General features: G+C 49.8%; 1 protein-coding gene across 1 annotated transcript; it reads right to left on the reverse strand.

Moving 5' to 3' along the window:
• Window positions 1-1,300: 1,300 nt before the first annotated feature.
• On the reverse strand, window positions 1,301-10,193 carry LOC119342135 (UDP-glucosyltransferase UGT13248-like). Its single transcript, XM_037613973.1, has 3 exons — window positions 10,158-10,193; window positions 1,752-2,787; window positions 1,301-1,551 (listed from the first exon to the last, which is right to left on the reverse strand). Exons 1-3 carry the CDS (start codon window positions 10,191-10,193, stop codon window positions 1,301-1,303), a joined length of 1,323 nt encoding a protein of 440 aa, XP_037469870.1.
• Between the last annotated feature and the right edge of the window lie 1,954 nt (window positions 10,194-12,147).

Below are 12,147 nucleotides of genomic sequence, written 5' to 3' on the forward strand. Positions count from 1 at the left end.
CTTTGGTGGCCTTGCATCGCAAACTTTGCGTTAAATTTGTGGCCTGATTGATATCTTGTTGCGGGAAACAGAAATACGATGAACTGGTATTTTGCTTTCTGTGTAATACTCTGTGCTATCAGTAGTTTTCATAAGTTTGGCCCTTCTAATGTTTGTTCCATCTGGCACCATGTCCCATTGCATCATGCAGAGTTGCATCTTCTCAACCTGATTGAGTTGGCAAAGTTAATTATAATCAGAGCACTCTATGGTTTTGGGATGTATTGAAGTGGTCATACATGTATCTTTGAACTGCGTGACCATGTAACTTTTAATTATACTAACATTGAACTATACAAATGTTAGTATAATTATTGAAGAGTGTTTTAATTAAAATGATATTTTTTGAATTGAAAATCTACAAATATTTGTACTATTTTAAATTATAAAAACATTTTTGTACTATATAGATATTTCTAAAATAATACATAAACAGTTTTAAAAGTAAGTAATTTCTTTGGTATTTACAATATTTATAACATATGAATATTTGAACGTTATTTTACTTACCAAGATCATAATTTAAATGCTATCTGCAAATTCCGAAATAAAACAAAGGTGCAAATGGGCTGCACTGACCATAGCCCATCTCAGTTGATGGGCCCATGTGTTTTAAATAAAAGGATGTGAGAGATAGTAATCCTTTGAAAGCATCAACTATCAATTAGCGGGGTCCGGGTGGTTCACGAGGGAATCGCAACTTCAGAAGGTTGCGTGTTCATTAGAGTAAATTTCTTCTTTTTACACCAAATTTATGCTCATGTTTTAACTTGATAACACAGGATCCGATGTCAAATGAGGTAAAACATGAGTATAAATATGGTGTAAAAAGAGGAAATTTACTCAAACTTTCAATACTCCCGCATCAAGTTATGGCGGTAGCATGTGATCCTCTGTTATCTAATGCTTATACCTATGTGCATCAAACCAAGCATATCTAACTCTCCACGACCTTACATTGACGACATGCCGAGGTATAGTCAATTCATTGGTAACTCAATATAAAATGAATTTGTGCAAATGTCACTGGTACAAGAAAATTTGAGGTTTGTTATATGCTTCTCGATGAATGCCTTGACATTGTTGTCTAAAGTGAAGAGGAATAGTACCCTATCAACACGTGCATACATAATATGCGATGACTATTGAGTGGTTGTGGATAATTGAACCTAAATTCAGCTTGCTAAATACTTAGCTGCAAATTCAGCAATATTCTTGTCGGAACTCCCTCCTTCCTGCATTGCATCCTTGGCCATCTTCATCATTTTGTCGCATTTTTGCGGTACTCAACCTTTCCCTCCCCATCCATCACCTTCCTGATGCACCTCTCCACCTCCTCCCTCCTCACCAAGCCTTTCTCATCTGTCCGGATCCGCACGCCGATGCGCCATGCGCTCTTCATGTACTTTGCCGTGGTTGGTTGGTCAGCCGACCTCGGCATCACCACCATCGGCACACCGGTAACAAGTGCTTCTGTCGTTGAGTTCCATCCACAATGAGTCAAAAAGCAATCTGCACATCCAAAGTAGGCAAATGAATAACTAGTACTGTATTTGTTTAGAACCTACTACTCGGTTTCATAATATAAGGTGTTTTTGTTTTTTTGCGGGGGAATATAAGATGTTTTTGACAGTACATTAATGTTAAAAAACGTTTTACGTTATGGGACGGAGGGAGTACGTATTTATCAAAGATTGACAAATTTTTCATACGTATGGCCTTATGCGCGAGAACCTGAAGCTGGGGACACCAAGGCACAATCAATCGATTATCCTTGCACCTGCCATGCAGCTCTTGAGATATCTTCTGTGCCTCGTTGGACCTCACGACCCAGAGAAAAGGCTTGCCGGAACCGCAGAGCCCATTTCCAAGCTCGTTAAGCTCGCCGGCGTCGAGGCTGTAGACCGTCCCATAGGACGCGACGACTACCGAGCAAGGGGGCTGCCTATCCAGCCATGCCATGCACGGCGTGTCACTGCTGAAGAAGTTGACGCCGTAGGCCTTGTTCGCCGGTAGGCGGCCGTCGTCGAGGAAGAAGGACGGCAGCGTCGGGCCGACAGTCTTGGCGCGCCACCTGGACTCCATGCACTCGGCCTCCTGCGGCTCGAGGTCACGGAAGGAGTTGACGAGCACGTCGCCGGCGTCTTCCAGGCCCTCGAACTGCCGAATCGACACGTCCAGGTACTTCGGGTACAGCTCCGGCGACACCACGAACGGCGACAGGTCCTCCGGTCCGAGGTCCACGCTCACGGCACCACTGCGGCGCAGCGCACTCCCGTCGGCCATGGGCAGCGGCGCGCGCCCCGCCCAGGCCTCGCCGTAGATGAGGTCCACGGCGCACGACTGCGACATGAACGCGGCCTTGGCCACCCGGGGCGCCCAGGACATGTGCGGGTCGTAGACCATGACTGACGGCGTCCTCCCGGCGCGCGCCTCGGCGGCAATGACCTGCGCCAGCGTCTGGGACCCCACGGCCTCGGCCCTGCGGCAGTACTCGACGGGGTCCGGGCAGGAGGCCATGCCGCCGGCGTCGAAGCCGTCAGAGAAGGCGGCGACGCAGAATGGGTCGCCGGGGGGTGGGCCCGTGGAGAGCACGTAGCGCGTGCCGGCGAGCGTGGGGGGCAGGCCGTGGTACGCGAGGCGGCGGCCGAGCTGGAGCATCGGGTTCATGTGGCCCTGCGCCGGCAGCGGCACCAGCAGGACGTGCGCGCCGCCCCCGCCCTCATCGCCGGACGATGAGGTCGCGCTCTCCTTGTCTCGATTTTCAAACTCTGATTTGCTCTGCTTTGGATGTTGCAGTCAAGGGAGTGAGTGTACGATGAAAGTGTTGGCAAATGAAACACATTAAAAGGCGTTAGAATGATGGCCAAGCGGATACGCCATGTGTCGCATGTTGGTTGGTCACGATGAGAACGTTTTTTTTAGAGTTTTTAAATGGTATGGAGACTTTTGAGAAAAGTTTTTTTACTTTTTTTAAGATGGTTGTGATGTTCACGTGATGCGAGAAAATTTTATAAATTTTTAAACATGATGGTGAGGTGTGCATGTCTTTCTCTCAAACGGCCCGCAATGACGGGCCCGACCACTAATAGTATATATATAAATGGGAGCAACTAATTAACGAGCGCTCATTCGAGAGCCTCGCAACGATCAGCGCCATTTGGCGCGCTCACAGCCATTCGCCACGTGTCGCGCTCTGGATGCTTCCTCCGAATTTTATTTTATTTTTATTTTTACGCACGCGCTTTCGGCTTTTAAAAAGGTTTTTTCCCTTTTTTTTTACGTTTTGATTTTTTACCGGTCTTTCCTAGCTTATCGACCAAAAAAAAATTTTAATTTTTTTTCTCAAAAAATACATTTTTTTCGCGAGAGTCACGATTTTGTTTTTGCGAGAGGCACGGCCGTGCCTCTTTCGGAAACGAAAAAAATGCATTTTCTGTTTTTTTTCTTTAGCGAGAGGCACGGTTTTGCTTCCGCGAGAGGCACGGTTGTGCTTTCGTGAGAGGCACGGGCGTGCCTCTTTCGGAAAGGGAAAGAAACCCGTTTTCTATTTTATTTTCTTTCGCGAGAGGCACAGTTTTGCTTCTGCCAGAGGCACGGTTGTGCTTTCGCGAGAGGCACGGGCGTGCCTCATTCGGAAAGGAAAAAAACGTGCTTTCTGTTTTTCTTTTCTTTCGCGAGAGGCACGGTTTTGCGTCCGACAGAGGCAGGGTTGTTCTTTCGCGAGAGGCACGGGCGTGCCTATTTCCAAAAAGGAAAAAAACACGTTTTCTGTTTTTTTTCATGTTTTTTTTCCTTCATGAGAGGCACGGTTTTGTTTCCGCGAGAGGCACGGTTGTGATTTCGTCAGAGCCACGTGCGTGCCTCTTTCGGAAAGGGAAAAAACCGTGTTCCCGGTCCGGTTTTTTCATTGGTTTTTTTCGTCCGGTTTTTTCGTGAAAAAAAGTTCGTCAAAACCTATCAACATGGGATCTAGTTTTGAAGATCTCGACGCGAGGAATCCAATAGCGAAAGCGGTTTGAGATTTGGACGCACGGTTTAAGAGATAAAATATTTTGAATAAACGGATCTACGAAAAAAAGGAAAACTCCCAGGTTGCGACAAGTGGCACACATACAGCGCGTCACTTGTCGCAACCTGGGGAAGTTGGAGTGATCTCCGCAAGGAGTAATTCTTAATTAGTGATTTCGATATATAGGGGCGCTCGCTGCAGGATTGGAGTAGAGTGTAAGATATGTATGGCCGTGGGATTGGAGTAGAGTACGATAGAGCAACCATAAGATTTTATAGCGTTATTGGAAACACGACGAGATAACTTTACCTCACAGTTCCTTGGAACTTTATCCAGAGGAATTAATTTTGATTGGCACGTCTTACCTCCTAGAGGAAGATCGGGTGGGGTTTTACTAGGGGTTTGATGTGAAACACTTGAGGTGCTTAACGTGGTTCGGGGTGATTTTGCGGTCAAGTTTCGGGTGAGATCAAAATTGCATGCTTTCTAGTGTTCTCTCATGGCTGTATATGGGGCAGCACAACCTGAACTTAAACCTGATTTTTTAGCCGACTTGGTACGGATTTATGGAGATGAAACTCTACCAATCCTAGTCGGTGGGGACTTTAATATAATTCGGAGGAGAGAGGAAAAAAATAACGACAATTTTGATGGTCGTTGATGAAGTCATGTACCTAGGGTAGGGTTACGGACCTGTCCAAGGTACCCTCCCCAAGGGCATCTATCAAAAGAAACCGTCTTCCAGTCGACCAAGAGGGATTCCACTCGACCGGCTAGAAGACACTCGACCATGAAGACTCACTCGACCATCAGGAGTTCAAGGTCTACTCTGTATCCAAACGGTCTGTAATTAAGTAGTCTTTATGGCCATGATGACACTTATGTAAGGCGCTACTAGTAATGTCTGGTCTTAATGTACTTTAACCCTCCGCTACGTGGGCTGGCTGGGGTCCTGGCGTCCTCTATATAAGCCACCCCCCTCCACTGGTAGAAGGGTTCACACCCCTGTACCTTTCACACACGTAATCCAGTCGACCGCCTCCGGGCTCCGAGACGTAGGGCTGTTACTTCCTCCGAGAAGGGCCTGAACTCGTAAAACACTCGTGTGTACAACTGCTCCATAGCTAAGATCTTGCCTCTCCATACCTACCCCCCATTCTACTGTCAGACTTAGAACCACGACAGTTGGCGCCCACCTTGGGGCAGGTGTCTTAGCGACTTGTTGGAGAAGTTGCAATCTTTTCAATTCCCATCGTCATGGTTTCAGGCGGATTTCTGGTTGAGGACCGCGAGATCCGTCTCGGCGCGCTCACGTTCGTCACTGACGACTCTGCCTGGCTGCAGGAGGCTCCGCTCGACGTGGATGCGCTCCCGGTCCGCGGAGCAACGCATTTTCGAGCATGCGTCCGCGGCATCCTTCTGCGGCAACCGTCGACTCCATATCGGTCAGTTTTCGTGCCATCCTCCCTCCCAGCTTCCCGCCTACGTAAGCGCTCTGGTCGATCAAGGCTCCAGCGGTGGCTGAGGCACGCAGTGGCTCGCCAGTCGACCGCTGCCCAAGTCACGGCAATCGAGCCCGACGAATCTCTCTACGGCCTGTTCGACTGGCTCCACAGAGACTGCATCCGAATGCGACAGTAGTGATCCGGCGGCGGAGGTCCTGATGGTCAACGGTCCGCACGTTCCTCTCGGCTTTCCTGGCGCCGAGGGAGGCAACGGCGGGGGCGATCCATCACACGACCATGAGGAGTACCGCCCCCGAGCCCCTCGACTCGCAGCAGAGGAAGAGCTTCGTCGCCGGAACATGGATGCGCTTCATACTCCGATCGTTGGAGAAACCCCTGAGGCCCGCACCTTAGAAGACGCGCGCTTGGCCAACCTGGCTGAGCGCACTCGATTGGAGAACCTTCAGCGAGCACTCGACGAGCGCGCTCGTCAGCGGGTCCCGGACTCCAGTCGACGCCAACTCTTTAAACCTCCGACTCAGGTATACCGCACTCCAATCCAGAATTTGGCAGATGCAACACGTATAGAAGAGTCGATTCAGCCTTCCTAGTTAGAGGCTGGCAGAGGCTTGATGCAGATCATGGATTTGCTCCGGGCAGCTAGGGATCAGAATTCGGCTGTGTCGCAGTCGCGGAACAGGATTCATAGCAGGTCCATGGCGGCGAATACTGTCCAGTCAGCTCATAGCCCCAGATCGCCCCCGAGGCGTGAAGGGCATGGCGACCGACACGATCAGTACAGGAACTATGAGCGGGATGACCACCGAGTCGATCGCAACGATCGACGTTGAGTGCCCACCCCTCCCCGGAGAGGTGGATCATATATGCCTCGACAGCAAGATGACAGACGCCAGTACGGTGGCAGACGAAGAATTCCAGTCGACCCCAGAGAACCAGGCTTTGACGCGAGATCCATCATCGTTCAAGGTCTGGTCGACCGGAACAGAGCCCACAGAGAGGGTAATGACAGAGACATACCCACCAGAAGCCGAGTGCACGTCTCCGGACCAATGTGTTTCAGCAGAGCCATCAGAGCCGCGGTGATTCCTCCCAACTTCAGGTTGGCGACTGGAGTCAGCAAGTTCAACGGTGAGTCCAAGCCCGACACTTGGCTTGAGGACTACCGAGTGGCTGTTCAGATCGGTGGTGGAAATGACGAGGTGACCATGAAGCATTTACCTCTCATGTTGGAAGGGTCAGCCAGGGCATGGCTGAATCAGTTGACGCCCAACAGCATCTACACGTGGGAGGACCTGTCCCGAGTGTTTGTCAGGACATTCGAAGGAACGTGCAAGCGGCCAGCGGGGCTGATAGAGCTGCAATCTTGTGTACAGAAGTCGAATGAGACTCTGAGAGATTACATCTAGAGGTGGATCACACTGCATCATACAGTAGAAAATGTATCCGATCACTAGGCGGTCTGCGCCTTCAAGGAGGGCGTAAAGTACAAAGAGCTAAGCCTGAAATTCGGTCGAACCGGAGACATGTCTCTGAGTCGAATGATGGAAATAGCCACCAAATATGCCAATGGTGAGGAAGAGGATCGGCTCCGGAGCGGCAAACACAAGTCAGTCACCCAAGACACTGGAGGTGGAAATTCCAGTCGAAAGCAAAAGCGTAAAGCTGAGCCAGCCGCACCTGGAGAAGCCTTGGCCCTGAACCAAGGAAAATTCAAAGGGAAACCCAAGGGGCCTTGGAACCCCAAGAAGGTAAAAGATAAGGAAGGAAATGACGTGTTGGATTTGCCATGTCACATCCACACCAAGAAGGACGAAGAGGGTAATTTCATCTACCCGAAGCATACCACTCGACAGTGTCGACTCCTTATACAGCAGTTCCAAGGGAAGCAGTCCAAAGACAAAGAAAAAGAGTCGGACAAAGTTGAGGACAAGGAGGATAGTGACGGAGAATATCCGCAGGTCAATTCCACCTTGATGATTTTTGCCGATGTTGAGAGCAAAAACCGACTGAAAGTTATAAACCGAGAGGTGAACATGGCTGCTCCGTCAACACCCAATTACCTGAAGTATTCTCAGACTACCATTACGTTCGACCAATCTGATCACCCCACGCACATAGCCACCCCCGGGAGGCAAGCGTTGGTGGTCGACCCGGTCGTTGAGGGCACTCGACTGACCAAAGTGTTGATGGATGGCGGCAGCAGTTTGAATATACTGTATGCTGAGACACTGAAAGGGATGGGCATTCCGATGTCCAGACTGAGCACGAGCAATATGAGTTTTTATGGAGTCATTCCTGGCAAGAAGGTTGCGTCACTCGGTCAGATTGCTCTTGATGTAGTTTTTGGCGATTCAAAGAATTTCCGCAAAGAGAAGCTGACATTTGAGGTTGTGGATTTCCAGAGTGCCTATCATGCAATTTTGGGCAGACCAGCATATGCACGTTTTATGGCTCGACCTTGTTATGTGTACCTCAAACTAAAGATGCCAGGCCCTAAAGGCGTGATCACTGTCACTGGAAACCGCAAGAAGGCAGAAGAGTGCTTCCAGAAGGGCTCGAAGATCGTCGATGCTCAGATGGTGGCAGAAGAGTGGCAGGAACACCAAAGGAACGCAGACCCGAGTGATTTGTTGCGAGCCAAGAAGCCTGCCACGGAATCAGCGTTTCAGTCGTCCGATGAGACAAAACCCGTTCACATCCACCCGACCGACCCAAATGCTGCTCCGACTCATATCTCCATAACACTCGATCCCAAATAGGAAGAAGCTCTCATCCAGTTCCTCCGTGAGAACTGGGACATCTTCTCATGGAAACCTTCTGACATGCCGGGTGTACCCAGTGGACTGGCTGAGCATCGTCTACGAGTCGACTCGAAGGCAAAACCTGTGAAGGAACATCTGCGACGGTCCACCGTCCAGAAAAGGAAGGCCATTGGCGAAGAAGTGGCTCGGCTCCTAGCAGCAGAGTTTATCCGAGAGATTTACCACTCCGAGTGGCTCGCCAATGTCATCATGGTCCCCCAAAAGGACAATTTTCTTCGCATGTGCATCGATTTCAAGCATATCAATCGGGCCAGCCCGAAAGATCATTTTCCTCTTCCCCGCATCGACCAAATAGTCGACTCGACTACGGGATGTGAGCGACTTTCTTTCTTGGACCCGATGAGATCAAAACGGTTTCATTGCCCCATTCGGGTGCTTCTGTTATGTCACCATGCCATTCGGCCTCAAGAATGCCGGAGCCACGTTCATGAGAATGATTCAGAAGTGTTTGCTCACTCAAATCAGTCGGAATGTGGAAGCGTACTTGGATGACATTGTGGTCAAGACACGGAAAGGTTCCGACCTGCTGACTGACCTAGCTGAAACATTTGCCAACCTCAGGACGTATGATATCAAGCTTAATCCATCAAAATGCACATTCGGAGTTCCTGGCGAAAAGTTACTCGGTTTTCTCGTTTCCGAACGTGGAATCGACGCTAACCCAGAAAAAGTTGGCACTATACTCTGAATGAAACGCCCCGTGTGTGTGCACGATGTCCAGAAACTTACTGGATGCTTGGCCGCATTAAGTCGATTCATCTCTCGCCTCGGTGAAAAGGCATTGCCTCTTTACCGACTGATGAATAAGTCAGACAAGTTCGAGTGGACTCCAGAAGCTGATGCAGCGTTTGCAGAGTTAAAAACCCTGCTTTCCACCCAGCCGGTGCTTGCTGCCCCAATCAGCAAAGAGCCTTTGCTGCTTTACATTGCAGCCACAGGACAAGTCGTCAGTACTATACTTACGGTCGAGCGGGAAGAGGAAGGAAAAGCCCTCAAAGTTCAGCGCCCAGTGTATTACATTTCCGAACTCCTGACCCCGTACAAGCAACGATACCCTCATTAACAGAAGCTTGTATATGGGATTTACATGACCACGAAGAAAGTTTCCCACTACTTCTCTGACCATATTATCACAGTCGTCACCGACGCCCCCTTATCAGAGATTCTACACAATAGAGAGGCAACCGGTTGAGTGGCAAAATGGGCGATTGAACTTCTTCCCCTTGATATCAGATTTGAGGCAAAGAAAGCTATCAAGTCCCAAGAAATAGCAGATTTCCTTGCCGAGTGGACTGAACAGCAATTACCAACCCAAGTTCACTCGGAGCACTGGACTATGTTCTTCGATGGCTCCAAAATGCTAAATGGTTCCGGTGCCAGGGTGGTCTTGGTTTCCCCCCGAGGAGATAAGCTCAGATATGTACTCCAGATTCACTTTGATTCCTCCAACAATGAAGCAGAATACGAAGCACTCTTGTACGGGTTGCGTATGGCCATTTCACGCGACGTCCGTCGCCTCATGGTCTACGGCGACTCGGACTTAGTGGTCAATCAAGTGATGAAGGAGTGGGACGTCAGAAGTCCAACCATGACTGGATACTGCAATGCAGTCAGAAAGCTGGAGAAGAAATTTGAGGGATTAGAGCTCCATCACGTTCCCCGACTGAAAAATCAAGCAGCCGATGACTTGGCCAAGATAGGTTCCAAGAGGGAAGCTATTCCGAGTGACGTGTTCCTGGAGCATGTTCACACGATGTCGGTTCAAGAAGATCCTTTCACCGAGGAAGCCCCGCAGCCAAAAAGCGCCACAGATCCGACTGAAGTCGAGGTCCCAGCTGTGGTCGACTTGGTCATGGAAGTTCTGGTCATCACTCCCGATTGGACAGTGCCCTATATCGCCTATATTCTGAGAAAAGAGCTCCCGAGAATAAGGAAGAGGCTCGGGAGATCGTCCGCCGATCCAAAGCCTTCACCGTCATGAGGGGACAGTTATACAGGGAAAGTGCGACTGGAGTCAGCCAGAAATGCATAACACCAGAAGAAGGTCGAATGATTCTCAACGACATCCACTCGGGGACCTGTGGCCATCATGCGTCTTCTCGGACCATCGTGGCTAAAGCATACCGAGCTGGTTTTTATTGGCCCAGAGCAAATGAGATGGCGAAAGAGATAGTCGACAAGTGTGAAGGATGTCAATTTTACTCCAATATGTCACACAAACCCGCCTCAGCCTTGAAGACCATTCCACTCATCTGGCCTTTTGCTGTGTGGGGACTGGATATGGTTGGACCTCTGAGGACAGGCAGAAACAGCTACACCCATGTGTTGGTAGCAGTCGACAAGTTCACTAAGTGGATCGAGGCTAAACGCATCAAGAATTTGGATGCCGGCACCGCTGTCAGCTTCGTCAGGGAGTTGGTGTTCAGATATGGAGTTCCCCACAGTATCATCACGGACAATGGGTCAAACTTCGACTCCGAAGAGTTCAGAGCCTTCTGTGCATCCCAGGGTACGCGAGTCGACTACGCTTCAGTCGCTCACCATCAGTCGAATGGACAAGCAGAACGAGCAAATGGCTTAATTCTCAAAGGACTGAAACCCCGACTGATGCGCGACCTCAAACACGCAGCTGGTGCATGGGTCGACGAACTTCCGTCGGTGCTTTGGGGGTTAAGGACCACACCAAATCGGTCGACTGGCAGGACTCCGTTCTTCTTGGTCTACGGAGCTGAAGCAGTCTTGCCGAGTGATCTGCTTCACAACGCGCCCTGAGTCGAACTTTACACCAAAGCTGAAGCAGAGCAAGCCCGACAGGACGCAGTCGATCTTCTAGAACAAGAAAGAGAGATGGCCTTGATCCCATCGACCATTTACCAACAGGACTTGCGTCACTTTCATGCCAGAAATGTGAAGAGTCGAGCTTTCCAAGAGGGAGATTTAGTCCTCCGAGTGGATCAACAGAAACCACACAAGCTTGCTCCTACTTGGGAAGGTCCCTTCATCGTCACCAAGGTTCTTCATAATGGGGCGTACCGCCTTTACAATGTCGAGCACCAGATCGACGAGCCCAAAGCATGGAACGCGGACTTACTCCGCCCTTTCTGCACTTAAGTTTTCCATTCAGGTGAGTTGTAATAAAAGTACTCTTATAGTGTATTCATCAAAGACAAGAGTTTCAGAATTTTCTTAGAGATTGTTACTGCTTTTGCTTTCATAAATCTGCCCCCCAGTGGGTGGCTTAGCTGCGAACCCGTTTCGCCTAAGCTTGTAAAAATCCTGCCGAGTGGTAAGCCAGCCTTCTACTCGGAGGCTTGGTTGCGAATCCGTTTCGCCTAAGTTTCTGAAAATCATACCGAGTGGTGAGCCAGTCTTCCACTGGGATGCTTAGTTGCAGTCCAAGTACTCGCCTAAGTAAACAAAATCCTACCGAGTGGTAAGCCAGCCTTCCACTCGGGGGCTTAGCTGCAGCCCAGCGCTCGCCTAAGTTTCTAAAAAACCTACCGAGTGGAGAGCAAACCTCCCACTCGGGGGCTTAGCTGCAGCCCAGTGCTCGCCTAAGCTTCTAAAAAACCTACCAAGTGGAGAGCAAACCTCCCACTCGGGGGCTTAGCTGCAGTCCAAGTACTCGCCTAAGTAAACAAAATCCTACCGAGTGGTAAGCCAGCCTTCCACTCGGGGGCTTAGCTGCAGCCCAGCGCTCGCCTAAGTTTCTAAAAAACCTACCGAGTGGAGAGCAAACCTCCCACTCGGGGGCTTAGCTGCAGTCCAAGTACTCGTCTAAGTAAACAAAATCATACCGGGTGGTAAG

The sequence above is a fragment of the Triticum dicoccoides genome, chromosome 7B, assembly GCF_002162155.2.
Source record: "Triticum dicoccoides isolate Atlit2015 ecotype Zavitan chromosome 7B, WEW_v2.0, whole genome shotgun sequence".
NCBI classification, from domain to species: Eukaryota; Viridiplantae; Streptophyta; class Magnoliopsida; order Poales; family Poaceae; genus Triticum; species Triticum dicoccoides.